General features: G+C 41.9%; 1 protein-coding gene across 2 annotated transcripts in view; it reads left to right on the forward strand.

The window, feature by feature from the left end:
• Window positions 1-19746, forward strand: part of NLK (nemo like kinase) — a 65979-nt gene that overhangs the window by 17493 nt on the left and 28740 nt on the right. For both annotated transcript variants that reach the window (XM_035889274.1, XM_009633995.2), the window contains exon 2: window positions 18240-18369. In XM_035889274.1, coding sequence (XP_035745167.1) covers window positions 18240-18369 — 130 coding nt within the window. The remainder of the gene's footprint in view (window positions 1-18239; window positions 18370-19746) is intronic.

The raw sequence follows: 19746 nt of genomic DNA on the forward strand, positions 1-19746 counted from the left end.
TTCCCCTGGTGTGTAATTACCTTGGAATGAAGTACTATGTTTCAAATATCTGTTGCAGACTTTGGTTTGAATACTCTTCTGATTTTTCCATGTGCTGGCAAACAGACGAACATGATAGCGGTGAAAAAAATGAATGGCTGAAATATGACAGATGTAACCGGGAAGATGAAGTATTGCGATATTGAGATGAGGTGCGGTGCTGGTTCACAGTGGTTATCGTGTAGCTTCATTGGAGTAATGAGGCAAAAAGGAGTTTAGTCCCTATTTTTTGTTGGTTTGTTTTGTCCCCGTCCCCCCACCGCGGGGAGAGGGTGGTAGGGAGGGTGAGAGGTGCAAGGGAAAGCTGATAGTGAAACCTAAGATGTTGGGGGAGATTACTGCGGGAAACCAGGGATCTATCTAGAGGATATGACCAGAGACTTTATTTAAACTTACTTTGCTATGGAGGTGCAAAAATATTCTAGGAACTGTGCCAAAGCCCAGAGGCTTGTGGTCGTGGAGAAGGCGGCTGCTCATTTGGGTTTTCCTTGGTTGGCTAGTGGGAATGGGAATAGAGGTCAGTGAGCTGGGCAGGAATGTGGCAGTTCATGTAATTGTGGCATACGCTTTAAAAAATAAAGAAGTACAAAAATACATGGGGATTCGTATATTTATTGGGCGTGTTATTTATTTATGAACATCACAGACCTTACAGAGCTATGCCATTGACTGAAAAAAGGAATTGCTTTTATGGAATTAAAAAATATATCTGAATAAACGTCTGTGTAGTGTAATAACTTACTCTAGCTGTGGTTCATACAGGCAGTTGAGAAGTAAATAAAAAGTCTCAAGCTTAGCCAGAAAATTTCGTGTAGATGGGGAAATACATTTGATTTGAAGAGCAGTTTCAATTTTAAGCTTCCATGAAGGAAGACAAATTAAACATTTTTTAAGGATATTAACCATAACAGTATCCCTTTAATTTTCTATCCTTTCTTTTAAGTAAGATACTCCGAATCAATTCTTGTTCGAGGAGACAGATTTCTTGCAGTAATCAGTTTTGCTTTTAGCTCTGATTTTTAAAGAATAAGTGATAATGGCGCACATGCTTGAGGGTGTGATTAGAACGCAACATTAAAAGGCTTTTTAGGACATCTATGGTTGAAAAAGGAGCTCTGGAGAGGTCTGCACTTGGCAGCTGAGCAAGATGGGAATAAAGCATACCTTTGAGGTGCGATACGAAGAACAAGTCGCTTAACCCTTTCACATAAAATACCTTTTAGTGAGAGCTAAATCTAGGTGTTCTCGTCAGGCTCACCTGGAAGTTGTGCATTAACTCTGTGAGCTTGTATTCCATCGTCTTCCCCGGAATGAATCCCATACCTCTAAACGGACCTCCTGTCGCCAGTACGGATGGGAAAGACGGGGCTATTTGGAGTAACTGGTGGTACAGGATTCTGGAGTGCCTCTGAGTATTTTTTGATTAGCTTACAGTAGCTGTGGAGTATGTTGAGAAAACTTAATGAAATGCTGAGAATGCACACTGGTAGTAAGTTAATTAAATTGTCTTTTCTGATAATCTTCAGGAACTGATTATCTCTTCAGTGTCTTTAAAACACACGCAAACAGTTGTTCAAACACAAATTCCTGGATGTAAAACCTGCTTTACTTGACTAAATTTTAGGAAAATATTTAGCTGGTAGAATACATTTTTGTGGATTCCAGATGTCTAGAAGTGTAAGAAGTTTTCACTTTTGTTTGCGAACACCTTCACCCAGCTTTTATTGATCCGTATCAGTCTGCAAATGACTTCTTGTCTGCTTAGTATCAAGTGATCTCTTGTGTGAATGAGAGCTGGAACTGCTGCAGAGCTCCTGAAGCCGACCTCGGAAGGTGGGGAGAACAGCGGAGAACTATTTGTCAATGAGCTGTCTGGGTGGAGCACTGCTCTTTAGTCTTAATGCAAGCTGATGGGATGCTTTGAATTTCAGGTAGGGACAAAACTTGAGACAAAGTGGACGGCTGGATGGAAAAAAATTCAGTTCCTCCTCCTCCGCCCTCAGTGGTGCTGAAAGAGCTAGGGGAGTTCCCAGCCAGCCCTGCACATTTAGCACACGGACCTGTATTACCTGGTAGCTTGGCCAAAAATACCCCCAAAACAGATAAACGACCTCTTTTGTCCCTCTACCACTTATATAAAACTCAGCAAATGCTAACTGTTAGTGAAGACTTCTTAACAAAAACCAGTGGAATCGCGATTATGGGGCAGCCAGTGCAATGCTGCTTTCCCATGGAGAGTGGTCTGCGTGTGAACTGTAGCATCTCGCCTTTGGTTGCCACTTGCCGTGGTTTCAGGAGAGAAGCCAAGCTTTTCCACACTCTATGGACCTTACTAGATTATGTCCACAGTGAGATGCTTTAAGTCTGGTATTGTTCTTAGTGTGATTTTAATTTTTATGGAGCTTTGGCCAGCTTTTGTTTTACTTGATCCGTGCCGAGACACAGCTGATGTTTCCTACGTTAGTTAGAAGGCGTCACTTCAGTTTTAAATGAGCTATTTTCCCCAAGCATGGGCCAGGCTGAACCGTAGGTAAGGAGTGGGTAGGAGGTAAGCTGAGGAAGAGGAGAAACACTGGAATGTATTAAAACAATCAGGACTCTCTGATTTACTTGAAAAGGGAATTGGAAATAGATTTTTGAAAAGTGTTTGCTATCACCATTCATAAATCAATCACAATGTGTTTTGTTTTGCTTGGGTAAATAACAGCTTCCAAAATCCTTTCCCTCTTCCTCTACTTTTTTTGTTTACCTGTGAACACTGCTGCACATCTTGCCCTTTGCTTCTGTAAACTTCTATTATCTTCATTTCATTAGCTGAAAGTTAACTCTGAGACATCCTCAATGCCTCCAGTAACACATTGTACTACTTAGAAATGGTATAACTGGCCAGACGGACTCTCAATTTAAGTAATTCAGTGAACATGGGCCTGTAAATGAATAAGTAATAGTAAATACCTCTCTGTAGATGAACATATCCTCTTGCCTCTTCCTCTGCTTTTTACCCTGGCTTATTTTAAATTAGACCAGTCCCTTCAAGATATATACTGTTACTTATTTTATCTGTAGCTACGTAGCACAGCCTGGGCTCAATTTTGAGCTGGTCTTTATAGCACCACTGAAGTTCATAGGAGAAAAAAAAACAACAAAAAAGCAAGCAAACTAACAAAACCAAAAACCCCCCAAAGAGGTGGCTGTTAGATAGACCGCTTCCCTACATCCATGGTTTGAGGGAAGAAAGGGTTTGTATCACCCAGTTGACTGTTTAAATTGCTTTTAGTCAGTTGTAGGGGCAGAGCGTGCTATTACCAAAAGCCAATAAAGGAAGCTGCTTCCTTAGGTTACGAAGGTTATTTTGTAAGAGTAGAATACACCTCTGAGAGAGGGCAGTGGGTGTGGGGTCTTCCCGCAGCAGCGATGCTGCTTCATCCCCCAGTAGGGTCTGTTGAGCTCTTCCCTCCCACTGTCGTTGCGCTCTCTGTGTGGTTCCTTACTACGTTTACACTGACTGGTCTTGGATGGCTGTGGCACAAAGTTAAATCTAAGTGAAATCAAAGTTTTGCTCACTAGTATCTCCTCAGCTATCTTTTTCAGTTTGCTTTCATATCATAGCTCTCAAAATAAATATATATATTTTTTTTTCTACCCACTGTTAATATTTCATTTTAGCATCTTTGAAGTATTGCCAGCTGGAGACTGCTGCAGAGTGATAGTGACCTGAAAATCATTAACAGCACATCCATCTCTTAAATATGTTCAAAAAATAACAGCTGTTCTTTTTGATGATGTCTGTTAACAATGAAACCTTTTTCTTATTTTTCCCTGCTTGTGTGCTAAAAATTCCGCTATCGGTACCAACTTTTACTCAGTGTATTCTTTCAAACTCTGCTAGAAACAGGTTAATCTTCTGTGCTGCAGCTACTGGGGCTCTTTGTAGGCAGTGATTTACAGCAGGATGGTAAACAGATTTTGTGGAAACTTTTAAAGTCCATGAACTGCTGGTGAAAATACGTGGTTGCATTTCATCAGTGTCAGCGTTCGTGTTACAGCGTCTGTCTTGTGGGCCCTGATTAGCTACGTAGGGTAAGCAGGTATTTAATATAGGTTGCAGGTAGGATAATAAGAAATTATGTCATTTATCCCTAGACTCGTGTCTCTGGCCACTGCACGAGTACAGGATCCACCTTTTGGCAGTGCCTTTCCTCGCTCCAGCGGGCAGTCGCCTCGGGCTCGCTCTACTTCTCCAACTTCTGGTGCCTCTAAAGCAGCACTGAAGTGTTGCTGGTGCTACGACTGATCTGTTGGCTTCCATTTGTTTGTTCCTCCTCAGTGGTGACGGGCCTCACGCTCTAAGTTCAAAACGCCCTTCCAGAGAGCTCTGCTCCTTGCCGTGAAGTGAAGACGACTGGACACTGCACTGCTGTAATATCTTCCTCCTTCTTGTAACTTATCTGCGTGTGGCTTTTCCTTTGAAAATTACAGCTAAAATGAATATGAATGTCTCCTTTAAATGAGATTGTATCAGCTTTTGCATCTCTTAAACAATGTGTGTACAGCCAGAGGGTAAAACACATTATAATACCATGCTAATTGCATGAGTGTGTACGCTAAAATTCTCTTGCTGTGAAAAATCCAACAAAAACAAAACCTATCTCCCCTCTAGTGATACCACTCCATTAGCTGCCTCTCCTCTTCCTCCCTGCAAGGGAAGCCTAAGTCACTCCGCTAACGGGACAGGATTTAATGTGGTTTGTAACACGTAGCACTGACTCTCAACTCGGACTTGCCAGACGGGGGAGAAAAAACTCCTGTAAAATGAAAAAATTAGGGTCCTCAAATCAGCAAGCTGGGGTTATCCACAAGCGAGGCTTCATTTTTGTGCTGGTTCTCTGCAGTTAACTGGTAGGGTAAGGCATTTCTAGAGAAATAGTTCATGTGTTATCTAAGAGCCCTCTAAAAGAGATTAATCCCACCTATCCCTCTCCCCAGTGACTAGACAGAGCCAGTGTGACTGACTTAGATCATATTTGACATATGCTTAAGCTGTCATTGTTACTGAAAAAGCAGTCTGTCTGTCTGCCCCTTTGTCTCAGCTACTGATTTTCCTGCTTTCTGCTTCGCTGTGCCAGCACAGCTGTGTGCAGGGCCACGCGGTGAGCCAGGCTGGGAGCCCAGCAACAACCACTAACCAGGTTAAGCATGCCAGACTTAGAGCCTTAGATCGGCAAATTGACTTTTAGGCTACTAAAGTTAGGAAAAATGATTTAGCATTTGAATAATTTAGCTTCCATTAAGAGTTGTCACAAAGCTTTAAAATGTATTTTATATGCATTGGTGAACACCACCACTGGCGGTCAGGAACCACTTTGGAAGATGAACTCTCCAGTCTGTGATTGGAGAAAATACTTCTGTTTATTAGGCAAGGCTGCTGGAGAGGCCAGGACGTTACCCACCCACCTTTGTCCTGTCTCCCTTGTCTCTGAGTGCTTCTCACCGTAGAATTGTTAAAGCAGCTGCTTTACTTTGCTTAAAACCTCAGTGTATGTGTATAAATTTCCTCTTTATTCCTCAATAAGACATCTGTTGTTCAATGTACATACATATAGTGCTTTATTTTCTTGATGATTTCACACATTATGGGCATACTTTCCTCACCTCTCCCCTCTGCTACCTGTTAGTCCATTAAATGGCGTTGATCAGTTTTTGTCGTGTTTTGGTAGGGCTGTCAGCAGTTCTCCAGAGAGCTGGACGTGATCATCACTGGACGTGATGGCCGGCTCCTGTGTGTAAACTTTATGTACTCAATCAAACATTTCCCCGAGAAGTGATTTGGTAACTGCACACCCTCTCCCTGCCCTTGTGCTCCAGTCTCGGGAATCTTTTGGTTTTGTGAACTTTTCTAAAGGACTTTTTATTTCATCCCATGCTCAAGTATATTTTGAGATAAGCCAAGGTGTGATTGATTGCAATCCTGTGTGCTGAAAAAGCCGTGTGTTGGGTAACACGTGCCCTCGAATATGAGCTGCATTATGTGTTTAAAAGTGGTATATCAAAGATGCTTGGGTGAGCAGCTGAAATGCTGGTGGGACCAGGTCTGTTGGATATCTTAGAGTAAGGCTTTCTGGAAAAAGTCTGCAAGATTGAGTCAAGCAACTGAGGAAAAAATTTCACTGACTACTAAGAAAAGCTTGGAAAGTAATCCTATTAAATCCTCCCCTTCTGATAAGTCCTGATGTAAATTTATAGGTGTTCTCTATAAACATGAGGGAAGGTTCACTCCTCTCCTAGAACCAACTCCATCAGCAGTTTCCCACACTGCCCCTGAGAACATTCTTTCATTATCTTGTTTCTGTGTAATAATTGCCATGGAGTAGTCACAAACTTGTTTTTCTACCAGTTGAAACTATAGAACAATGTGTATGCATTGACCTGGATTCAGAGAGAGAGAAAGTTATTTTTCCCTGCTTGTGTGCTAAAAATTCCGCTATCGGTACCAACTTTTACTCAGTGTATTCTTTCAAACTCTGCTAGAAACAGGTTAATCTTCTGTGCTGCAGCTACTGGGGCTCTTTGTAGGCAGTGATTTACAGCAGGATGGTAAACAGATTTTGTGGAAACTTTTAAAGTCCATGAACTGCTGGTGAAAATACGTGGTTGCATTTCATCAGTGTCAGCGTTCGTGTCACAGCGTCTGTCTTGTGGGCCCTGATTAGCTACGTAGGGTAAGCAGGTATTTAATATAGGTTGCAGGTAGGATAACAAGAAATTATGTCATTTATCCCTAGGCTCGTGTCTCTGGCCACTGCACGAGTACAGGATCCACCTTTTGGCAGTGCCTTTCCTCGCTCCAGCGGGCAGTCGCCTCGGGCTCGCTCTACTTCTCCAACTTCTGGTGCCTCTAAAGCAGCACTGAAGTGTTGCTGGTGCTACGACTGATCTGTTGGCTTCCATTTGTTTGTTCCTCCTCAGTGGTGACGGGCCTCACGCTCTAAGTTCAAAACGCCCTTCCAGAGAGCTCTGCTCCTTGCCGTGAAGTGAAGACGACTGGACACTGCACTGCTGTAATATCTTCCTCCTTCTTGTAACTTATCTGCGTGTGGCTTTTCCTTTGAAAATTACAGCTAAAATGAATATGAATGTCTCCTTTAAATGAGATTGTATCAGCTTTTGCATCTCTTAAACAATGTGTGTACAGCCAGAGGGTAAAACACATTATAATACCATGCTAATTGCATGAGTGTGTACGCTAAAATTCTCTTGCTGTGAAAAATCCAACAAAAACAAAACCTATCTCCCCTCTAGTGATACCACTCCATTAGCTGCCTCTCCTCTTCCTCCCTGCAAGGGAAGCCTAAGTCACTCCGCTAACGGGACAGGATTTAATGTGGTTTGTAACACGTAGCACTGACTCTCAACTCGGACTTGCCAGACGGGGGAGAAAAAACTCCTGTAAAATGAAAAAATTAGGGTCCTCAAATCAGCAAGCTGGGGTTATCCACAAGCGAGGCTTCATTTTTGTGCTGGTTCTCTGCAGTTAACTGGTAGGGTAAGGCATTTCTAGAGAAATAGTTCATGTGTTATCTAAGAGCCCTCTAAAAGAGATTAATCCCACCTATCCCTCTCCCCAGTGACTAGACAGAGCCAGTGTGACTGACTTAGATCATATTTGACATATGCTTAAGCTGTCATTGTTACTGAAAAAGCAGTCTGTCTGTCTGCCCCTTTGTCTCAGCTACTGATTTTCCTGCTTTCTGCTTCGCTGTGCCAGCACAGCTGTGTGCAGGGCCACGCGGTGAGCCAGGCTGGGAGCCCAGCAACAACCACTAACCAGGTTAAGCATGCCAGACTTAGAGCCTTAGATCGGCAAATTGACTTTTAGGCTACTAAAGTTAGGAAAAATGATTTAGCATTTGAATAATTTAGCTTCCATTAAGAGTTGTCACAAAGCTTTAAAATGTATTTTATATGCATTGGTGAACACCACCACTGGCGGTCAGGAACCACTTTGGAAGATGAACTCTCCAGTCTGTGATTGGAGAAAATACTTCTGTTTATTAGGCAAGGCTGCTGGAGAGGCCAGGACGTTACCCACCCACCTTTGTCCTGTCTCCCTTGTCTCTGAGTGCTTCTCACCGTAGAATTGTTAAAGCAGCTGCTTTACTTTGCTTAAAACCTCAGTGTATGTGTATAAATTTCCTCTTTATTCCTCAATAAGACATCTGTTGTTCAATGTACATACATATAGTGCTTTATTTTCTTGATGATTTCACACATTATGGGCATACTTTCCTCACCTCTCCCCTCTGCTACCTGTTAGTCCATTAAATGGCGTTGATCAGTTTTTGTCGTGTTTTGGTAGGGCTGTCAGCAGTTCTCCAGAGAGCTGGACGTGATCATCACTGGACGTGATGGCCGGCTCCTGTGTGTAAACTTTATGTACTCAATCAAACATTTCCCCGAGAAGTGATTTGGTAACTGCACACCCTCTCCCTGCCCTTGTGCTCCAGTCTCGGGAATCTTTTGGTTTTGTGAACTTTTCTAAAGGACTTTTTATTTCATCCCATGCTCAAGTATATTTTGAGATAAGCCAAGGTGTGATTGATTGCAATCCTGTGTGCTGAAAAAGCCGTGTGTTGGGTAACACGTGCCCTCGAATATGAGCTGCATTATGTGTTTAAAAGTGGTATATCAAAGATGCTTGGGTGAGCAGCTGAAATGCTGGTGGGACCAGGTCTGTTGGATATCTTAGAGTAAGGCTTTCTGGAAAAAGTCTGCAAGATTGAGTCAAGCAACTGAGGAAAAAATTTCACTGACTACTAAGAGAAGCTTGGAAAGTAATCCTATTAAATCCTCCCCTTCTGATAAGTCCTGATGTAAATTTATAGGTGTTCTCTATAAACATGAGGGAAGGTTCACTCCTCTCCTAGAACCAACTCCATCAGCAGTTTCCCACACTGCCCCTGAGAACATTCTTTCATTATCTTGTTTCTGTGTAATAATTGCCATGGAGTAGTCACAAACTTGTTTTTCTACCAGTTGAAACTATAGAACAATGTGTATGCATTGACCTGGATTCAGAGAGAGAGAAAGTTGCAGCTGGCGTAGTCTCCACCTTGAAAATTTGCCATCAACATGGTAGAGAGTTGCTAAAGACTTCTAATGTGTGATTGAAAAGGCTAAATGCCTGCAAGGATTCTTTGAGATAAGAATTGCCTTTGAAAACATTTTTAACTAGAGGTCTGGGTTGTATCATTAATCCTTTCTGTAGTTCTGTCACTCTTTAAAATTTTATTATTTCTGGAGTGATTAGTCTGCACTGTAAATAGAAGCTACGGTTTTTGCGAAGTGTCTTTTTTCTTGGTATGTTTTATGTCAGACTCGGGAGAAAAAAAAAAGATTTCTTATGGATAGAGGAGTGGCTCGTCTGCGTAGGGCACTCGGCTGCGATTCAGGAGATGCAGTCCCCGTTTCTGGCTCTGCCCGTAAGCTCCCAGCAGGACCGAGGGCCTGGCTTCCTGCTGTACCTAATCTGGCGTAATTGCGAACGGCTACCAAAAACTGGCACCATCTTGCACTGTGCCCCAGCCATGTGCTCGCACAGCTTCCCCCCGTCACATCTAGGGATCGTGTGGCTTTGGGATGACTTCATCCCGCTTGCCGCGTGTTCAGCGCCGCCTCCGTCCGGGCGGGATTGCTGCGCGGGGGTGGCTCACTGCGGGCAGCCTGCGAGGCTGGCGGGAGGGCAAGGGTGGGAGCAGGACCCCCTCTTCCCGCAGCAGCTTGCAGTTAGACAAGATAACCTAGGGTGGAACCACGCCGTCGGTAAATCACTTGGACAAGTACGTCCTTATCTAACTGGCCTGTTGAAAGGACAAAAACCTTTTACTTGGGTAGCACTGTTGTATCTGTGAGGGGTCGGAGCCACAGGCAGAGCAAGGGCTGGTGTGCCTGAGAGCTCCTCTGCTTCCTTACCCTGGTTTGCTCTGGTGAAACGAGTACTGGTTGCTCCGGTGCAAAAGGGTACCTGCAAAGTCAGCTTGGTCACTAGTGGCACAGTAAAAAAAAATAAAGAAAAGGTTAAAAAAAATGCAGTTGTTCTTGTTGTATAATAGGCAGGGTTAGATTTATTAGTGACCACGGGACTAGATATGGAAGAATCAAACAAGATGGACTGCAAGTGCCTCGCAGCCTTTAGTCCAGAGCACGTGTAATACCTGCTGGTTAGGTGCAGAAAGTTCAGCTTTCAACTTGATTGCGGATTTGATGAAGGATTTTGGTGTCTGAAAAAAAATGGGCAGTATTTCAAGAAGAACACTTCAATCTCCTGTTAAGCATTCAAATATATGTGTATTTTTTTTTTTTTTTTTTTTTTTTTTACAAGAGCTAAAGTCTGAAGTAAGACAAATTGTCTTGTTTACCTGTATCTTAATGTCTTTACTTCCATGTTTGTATTTCTTTTCCCTCTTTTTGACTGGAGGGATCATTTTCATCACGTTTGTAAAAAGGGAGAACTGACCAGACTGGTGTTACAGAGGAAACAAACCGTCCAGAACACCAGCATGGTTGTCAAGCCCATGAAGAAATCAAGAACTGAGAAATCACTTTCTGTAATATTTTGGCTGTAGTAGTCTTGGTGTGACCTGTGCCAGTAGGTGATATGGCTACAACAAATAGTTGTTGCAGTCGGTCACCGTTTTTTAAGTGGCTCAATCATGAAGTCAGCGGAAATGAATAGAAAAGTTTTCTTTACTTTCTTGCGTTCCTCCTAAGTACTAAAAAGCTGGTAAGGTAACAGGTTGAGCATCTTCCAGTAAACTTTTTGGAATTGTACAAAATGTAAAAATTATCAAATAATACAACTTAATATTCTACCCTTATTTAGGTGAAGTGTGAGTGAGCAGGGGAGGCAGCTGGGTGCTGTTCATGAGCCACAAGCAGGAGGCGGCGGCCGTGAGGCTGGTGCGTTAATGGACACCTCTCTCCGTAGCCACGCTGCTGTACCGAAAGGCTTGCAATTGCTGGGCAAGCAGAACGGGTCACTTGGTTTAAGAGTATTAAAAGTAGCTTTTTGCAGTGGTTTATACAGTATAATCAAGAATCCTATATGACTCGGTGTTCTCACAGCAACATCTGGAATCATATAATTCTTAGAGGCGTCGTTAAAGCCAAACTAGATATTCCTTGATATTCCCCCCCTCCAAATTATATTTATTAACTTACTTTTTGCCCCATAGCTATATATAATTTTTTGCTAAGTTATTTTTGCTTTAAATCGTAGTCTCTCATCTCTTTATCCCCAGCTACAGTTGATGCTTAATAAGTGAAACCTTTGCAGACTTCAGTAGTAGCTTGAAAGAGTGCCCCGTTGCCTGTGCGAGTGATGGATAGATTCCCTGCCTGCTGTTCACTTTACTGCTCGCTTCACCTAGGGTGTAATACCCTAACAAAGCAGAGGAGGGAATTGAAATGTGTTCTTCTGAGGACAGCAGTCAGTAAAGCTGCCTTTCTAGTTGTTCTCTCAATTAGCTCCTAGGAGATTTCCGTGCTTTTCTAGTTTCTCTTGGGGATATGTGACCTGATAGCATATTGCTATAAATAATTATTTTACTGGTATCAAAGTAGGTACTGTACACAAACACAAAGCAACAGCTTCCGCATCTTTACTGGATGCTGTAAATACCATTTTTTCAGACAGGCTTTTTTCTTTCTTTCTTTCCTTTTTCAGTACTTCTTTGGAATACAGCCCTGACATTTCTGATCTTCATAACTTTGTTAGTTTTGTGCTGCCCCTTGAAGTGGAATTGCTGGTGAGTGCTATAAAGCTCACAAGCTAAGGCAAGAGGGGGGGTGAGGAGCAGTGTGAAATTGCTGCAGCTGCAAAAAAAGTGGAGGAATTGCTTTCAAGCTGGATATTCCTTGTTTGTAGAAGTGGGTTATTTAAAAGAAAAAAGAAACTGGCCTTAAATGCCACAGCAACCCCATTTAACTCATTCCGTTATCAGAGACTACAACAGGAGCACCAGGAAAAGACTGTCCACCGAAACTGATTTTTGCTATGTGGAAGCATTTGAAAAATCAGAGGAGAGCAGACGTGCCAGGCCTTGCTTACACAGCGGTGATGAAGTTTAACAGTTCTGCAATACTTTTGGCGCTCTTGCGTATTAAAATGGGTTCCCGAAACTAGTAAAAATGAGCATCAATAAATCTGTGGTAGCTATCAATATAAATTGATAATCGACATTATTTGATTGAAGACCAACCATTTTATCAAGTTTTTCACTACTGAGACTGCATGACAGCTACATCCATCTGAGAAGTGTAAGAATTAGTAGGACACTGATGTTCAGGCACAACCGGTTGCCTGATGATGTCTTGACGTAGCAGAAGTTAGTACTCCCAGGTAAGTGTCATCGTGGACACTGAACTAAAGAGCTGAGGTACGTTGAGGTACAAAGTGCTGCCAGATTTCTCAAGTGAGGCTCAGCAACAGAAGAGTACCCAAAAGTTTTATGTATGTACCTTCAGTCAGCGAGAAGAAGGTAGATATCCATTTCCTATTTTTGGGGGTAGGGGTTGAAAGGATTTTTAGGCATTCAGCAATTACTTCCGCATCCATATATTCTTTCTAAGATAATTTTTATTTTACTTTTTTTTTTTATGTATAAAGGGATTAGGAAGGGGCTTAGACAAAGTACAGGCTTAATACTGATAGGAAAAAAAAGTTTTGCTGTTTGTGTTGCTGTTCATGTGTAATTAATATTGATCTCTGAGAACTTTAATTTAACTGCCTCATGACTTTCTGCAGAGCAGATATAAACTTGCTCAACTGCAGATGGTCGACGTTCACGTTTGAATCTGAACTACTTTTTGTAAAGCCGACTGTTGGATTTTTGTGTTTGTATGAACTAGCATAATTTTATAGCAGTACAGCTGAAGAAAGCGAGTGTTTCAAACCCATGGAAAATTCTATTTTAGGTATCTTTTTACAATGACCTCCACTTCAAACTTTCTGTTTTTCATTTGTCTGTTGGCACTCCAGAGATGACTTTCTCTGAATTCATGTCTTGGATTCAGTTTTTGAACTTTGAATAGATTACTTTCACAGTCTCAACCCGTGTTGCCACCTTTGCTGCTGGTCCCACAGCTCATAGGCAACTGGAAGAAGTAGAAGGTGTGCATTTGGCCGCTGTGCCAACATGTAGATGCCGTTTGATTTAGGTGATGAGGTCAGACTGCTTACTTCAAACAGTTGTTACGGCTTACTTCAAAAATTGTCACAGGCACAACTACAGAGGCAGTGCGCTTGAAAATCAGTGAAGGCGAGTATGCGTTTTTACTTTTCCATAATTCTGGGCAGTGTCAGAGGAGTATTTCTTTTAAAATAATGTATTGAATTTCAGACTTTGCCTGAAAATGTTTTGGGTTACTATTCTAAAACTGAATTCTGTTATTGTATTTTAATATTGTATTAGAATTGGGAGTGACTTTTAATCTAGAATTCAATTAAAAGGACACCTTTTGAGGTCTTATGGTAATTTTGTGTGGAGGTGTGGCACTATCTGAAGAGCATACATGAGTGTAGGTTATAGTTTCTAATAGTTTGATTTTTTAGGCTACTAAAATGGAAGTGTTAACAGTCTTTAATTTTATTAGCTGGGACTATGTAAATACATGTTACTGTAAAGATCAGGTGTTTGTTTAGTATCTGCATTAAAAGCCCGCTGTACATAATATTTAAATGACTGGTGTGAAGTTCAGTTGGAGGAGTCGCCGGCCGTTCAGGCAATGACGTGGTTTGGACGGGGTCATTTTCAGCGGAGATGGCGGAGGCCGCCTGCCCTGGGCGCTGGTGTTAGCTGTGCAGCCTGGGATTCGTTAGCTCGTACAGATGGGATAACCCCCGTGCTGCAGGACCAGAGGAGCTCAGCCCAGCACGCCTTTCAGCAACAAAGAAATAAAAGCATTCCTCTGTAACAGGCTTCAGCACTTATCTCTCTTCTCTGGTACTGTTTGTGCTGAACCAAAGCAGCTGCTACCCTGAGTTAAGCGAGAACAAACTCAACATGGCGTGAAATTACTGCACTTCCATTCACCTTCATTAGCGTTATATTGTTACCAGCTACAAGCATGACTGGGCTTTGCGTCAGTAATAACAAGAAATGCTACTTTCTGAGTTTCACCTTAAAACATAAACAAGACTCGAGGCAAACTTTGAAACCCTGGGTATTATATAGGTCCCACCTAATGACATATATAGCTGCATTTGTCTTGTCAGGTGCTGGAATAATGTTTATACTTCCAAGATTTGGAAAAAGGCAGATAGGAAGTTTCGAAATGGAAACATGGTTAAAAGGTGGCCATTAAAAATAACTCCAAAAGGTCTCGAGCGTGGGTGCCCAAAGCTGCGTTGCTGCTGCTAAAACACGCGGCCTCCAAGATATTTGTCATGGGCAGGAGAACCAGTACCCAAATCCTCAAGTACCGCACCGATGAGTCCCCCTTGCTCCATTAGAAATGAACGTGCAAGTGGGAACTTGGTTGGGTGTTTATTCCCCTTCCCGTGGATGGGTTTCATCCTGCCCGCTGGCAGGTTGAATTTCAGCAGCGGCTCTGTCGCCTGCCTTCGGCTCAGTGCCGGCCCGCTGGTGCTGCTGCGGCAGCGAGACCTGAGCGTGGCTAAAAATCCGCTGCGTGCGTGGCTGTACCGGGCCTGCTTTTTATCTCTGTGTGCTCAAATCCATGGCACTAAAAAGCCTTTAGGACGTTAATAATGAGGAAACGCCTGAAGAACAGAGGGGACTCCAATATATGCTTTGTCAATCCAGCAGGGTACAATTTTCCTCAACAGGTTCTTACTAGTCTTTAAGCCCAAAACCAAAGCCAAACTAATCTTGCTCTTTTTATTTTTTTTTAATAATGCTGTTTTTAATGATTGGTTACGCACTGTTTCAATTGCTTGTATCTGTTTCAGGTAGATACGTGAATTGTATTGCACGTCTGACCCATTTATGAAATTTTAATGTCAAAAATACCTAAAATTTTAAAGCTGATTCTGATGTGTTATTTGCTTGGTAACATTTACAAAATGGGTTATTCTTCTAATGGTGTCTTTCTGTTGTGATAATACTGGCATTCAGAAGCTGATTGCTATAGATACAGCCTAAATACACAGCTAGGAGCTTCAACAGCTTGCAGTCTGCAGCGCAGGGGGAAGAGGGTTTAACAAAACCGCAAGTTGTCTGCAGCTGGTTTGATGGAAGTTGACTTCCTCGTGCTGTCGGCAGCCAAGGCGATGCCCAAGTTTCAGGTGACAGATCTTTATCAGTCATGGAAGGCTGCATTACTTGTTCACATGTCTGTCTGCAAAAATGTTGCGTGTGACTTCTGATTGCTTGGGGTTCTATGAAGCCCATGTCATTGGAGGTACAAAGCAAACGATAACCCCATTCAATCTGTGAAGCTCCAGCTAATTTCTTCGGCGAGTAAACCTACAGGCGAATTGCCCTTGTGTTTTGCTTGACACCCATTTTGTGTTGTACAAGCCCTGGATGCGATCAGTGAAGACTTTTTAGTCTTTCTTTAGAGAAAGTTGTATACGTTTGCTGCACTAATTTACTACAGATAACAGAAATGGTAGATGCAAACTCTTCTGCAATAAGCTGTCTGGGTCTTAAGCGTTGTTTTATTGTGTCTTAAAGGAATTGAAGCAGTTTTAGGGAATGAATTTGTTTACAGTGTAAAATAGCAATTGTGTTTATTTAAAGTAAATTATTTTGTTCTAGTTATGTTTTTTAAATATGTTACTAAGGAAAACCCACATATTTAATTTAATTAAACCCACATATTTAATTTTTTTCACCTTATTCAAAAAGAATTATAGTGTGTGCTCTAAATATGCTATAATATAGGATAAAATAATGGTGAAGGTTTTAAACAGAATAATTTTCATAGCCAAGGTAGCTATTTAACTGTTGCTCTAACTGTACGGTTGAATATAACGCAGCTGAGGAAGGCGTTTGTGGTCTGCCCAGGTATTAACGGTCATTTGTGAGGCAATTTCATGTTGTCCAAGGTCTCAGGTCTTGCATCTGTACGATGCTTTAGTGTATCACCACTGCGATCGACCAGTGGGATTGCTTCCGTAGCTGTGAATATCCCTTTGCTAGCAGTGTTTTGGTGCGTGTGTGCAGTGGTCAGCAACAGCGTCAAAACTCCAAAGCGAAAAATGAGTAATTCAGCAGCATCTGGAGTGTAATCAGTGAGGATTTTTATCAATTAAAATTTTACAACTTTGTAGAAAGAATCTATCTATTTAATTCCCAGCAATCAGCAGCTTTTAAGTTTTCTGTAACAGGTTAGAGGTTTGGTGCCTTGCATTATTTCTTTGTTTTTAAAGCTGGTAAAAACGTGGTGGAGGCCAGAAATGCTGTCTGGTAAAGAGAGAAGAATACCTCTAATTAGCTGATCAGCGGTGCTTGACCTTGGGAGCAGTGGGAGCTCTCAGCTCACTCTGGGATCAAATTGATAGGAATTTGTGAGCCGCTGCCCGGTACGGGCCCTGCTGTGTGCCATTCGGATCTGCCTCTGCCGCAATCCCAAAGCTAGGGCCAGCCTGAAACGTCGCCCACTCGTGATGAATAGCACCTTGTTTTGCAAATAGACTCGCTGAGGTTAACCATCGTCTGTGAATGAAGTTACTATACAGTGCGAGGGGGGGGCTCGGTCTGGCCCATGGTGAGCGCTGACTTGCATTAACAGTGGATTTTCTGTAGCTCTTCCAGTTTTCATTCCCTTTCTTTCCAATCTAGGCTAGAGGCAAGAGGCAAAGGTCCCAGAGAAAATAGGAAATATATTGTGAATTGTAAGACCTTTTCAGGCTCTTTTCAGCTCTGTGTTTCCCACCATAGAAATAGTCTGGTATCAACTTTCCCAAGTCCCCCTCTGCCCTGTATTTAAAATACAAGTATGCAGTGGCTATTAACAAGTATTCCAGCCGAGTGTGTTGGGATCGTTCTCCTTTGGCTCCCAACCACAGGTAGCAGTGGCTACTTCTGACTTTTTGGGTTGATTGAATTGGTTTGTATTTTCAAGTCAGATGTGGTGCTTGGAGCTAAGGCAGGTATTTGATTACCCCATTCTAATTTTTTATGTAGATTCTTAAAACAACATGGACCTGAGACGGAAGAAGCAGTCTTCTCCGTCGTCTGTGGGAGAGTTGCATGATCGATAGAAAAGCCAGCAACTTTTTAAGGACAAATGTAGTCATCAGGGTGCACAGCTGGATGTAGATTCTTACGTGGCTATGGCATTGCACTGAGAAGAAAGTTATTTTGGTCATCCCAAAGAAAACATGCAGGAAAAAAAAGAAGGTTTCCTAACAACTGAAGATCTAGAAACCCTGTTTGGTAGTGGGGTTTGAGAAGCCTCACCTTAAAAACCGTGATTGGGAATTGAGGCACCATAATCTCCTTGCTCTAGTTTCATGGTTCTCATTATAAAATTCTATTTTCAGAATCTAATTACTTTAAATTAAAATACTTGCCATGTGCAAACCACCTTATAATTTCTGAACTACTATAGTTGCATCCCATAAGCTCTGTGGCAGAAAGACAGGTATCATGCCTGTTTCACATATGTGGAAACTCTGATACCATGTGCTGTTGCTTCTCCAGATGTAAAGTGATTAGCGATAGATCGAGTCTTACACTTGCCAGTGCTCTGCCAGAATGGGGTTCTTAAATTTTTTGCTCTCTTAGGTGGGAAAGAAGAAAGCAGTAGACCCAAGAGAATCAAATCTGTGTAACTGAGAAAATGTTCTACTCTTACTGAGGTCTTTTTTGGGAGGTGCAGGAGATGTTTGTCATCACGCCTGCTCCCCTGCTCCAGGTGTTGATCTAATTTTGAGCTGCAGTGCATGCCAGTGGCTGTACAGGCACTGATGTGCATGTGTCCAGCCACTTAACAGCTACCAAGCTCGACTGGGTATGTGTAGATGTACTCTAATCAAAGAATGGTGTTTATACAGAGCCTAGAGTACAGTGCATGATGCCCTTTGCTTAATACTTTTTTCCCTAGAAGTGTCTTCACATTGTTTTGACTCACCGCCTTAAGTTGAGAATGATAAGAACTCTAAAATATTCTTTTCTGACTTAGAAAAATTGTCTAACAGTAGTATGTGATGTTCTAAATCTTTTATTCTGTAGGTCAGTAACAGATCCACGAGATGGAAAGAGAGTTGCACTCAAAAAGATGCCCAACGTCTTCCAAAATTTGGTCTCTTGTAAAAGGGTCTTCCGGGAGTTGAAGATGTTGTGTTTTTTTAAGCATGACAATGTAAGTAAATTCAAAGTAATTTTGAAGTCTTTGATAAAGCCTAATTGTAAAATAGAGCTATCTATAGCAGACGGATTTTTTCTTTTAAGTTATAGACTATCGAAAATGCTTTAAAAACGCTCTAATTTTATGGTTATCGGATTTCCTGGAAACGCAGATATTACTGTTGCAAACACTATAAAAATGAAATTATCAAGAATCTAAGGATATTCATAATTTCCCTTCCAAAATGCTTACAAATAGACAGGCAATAGACTTCCACCTAATCTTATTTTAGGCTTTAGATTAATGTCAATCTGCACAAAGCTATGCCAGCTGGAGATGCTTTCACTTCCAAGCTATTTCTTCCCTCCGTCTTCCTGTCCCCTTTGTTGGAGTTTATTGCTCTTGCAGTTCTGCTAGCAGAGTGGTTGTGCAAGCACTCCCAAATCTGCTTTAGGTAAAATCTTAAAACATTTTAAAAACATTATTTGAATTGACCTGTATGGTTGTGGTGAAGTGAATGAAAGAGTACTTGCAGAAACTGCTCCGCAAGTGCAACTGTGGATGTGGTAACCTCTCCCGTTGATGAGCAGTAACGAGCACCTTGGGAGTACGGTCTTCTCCTAGCGGGATGGGATCAGGAAGTGGATATCTGTTTGAGAACCTTGTTTCATTGCTTTTCCTCCCATTTTAAAGTTTATCTTTTTTATCTAAGGGTATCATATTCCAGGGAAGATTTTATTTGTGGTTTAGCGCTGAATTCAGATAAGTGTTATTAATGGGATGCAAAAGAGGTGGACTGCCTTGCAAGCTTGCAGGTACCAGGTTGCAGTCCCACCCCTACCACTGTCACCAGTCCTTGGGAGATAGATTCTGCGACAAGATTTCTTTTGAACTGGATCTTAAACTGCTCCTCCCCAGGGCCTTCATTATGGAGATTTTACTGAGGACTCTAATATTAAATAAAAGCATCTCCGTAAGCAGTCAGAAGTTGAGCCTGATAACCACTGAAGTTTGTGTGCTCCACCGAAACGTCATAGATATTCTTAGGACAGGATCTAAAAGACTGCACCAAGGTTGTATTTTGTCCTGGGAGAGGATGTAAATTCTGTGCTGCTGCTTTTCTACCTTTTTGCTTTGCACAGAGAGCTGAGCTGCTGATTCAGTATGTGAACAACTGTGGGTTTTGTAATTCCCATGTGGAAGTAGTATATCACAGAACCCTGGAAAGGCAGAACAAAGTGTAATATCTTTTGGGTTTGCATTGCTCTGCTAGAATGACTTCATTCAAATATTTTATGGTTATATATATTTTTGAAATAAACCACTTTTATTGGGTAGATAAACTTACTTACTTAAGCTAGTACTTGAACAGCTGGAAAAAGTTTCTTGAAT

This window comes from Egretta garzetta, unplaced genomic scaffold (assembly GCF_000687185.1).
Source record: "Egretta garzetta isolate BGI_Z169 unplaced genomic scaffold, ASM68718v1 scaffold120, whole genome shotgun sequence".
Classification (NCBI taxonomy): Eukaryota; Metazoa; Chordata; class Aves; order Pelecaniformes; family Ardeidae; genus Egretta; species Egretta garzetta.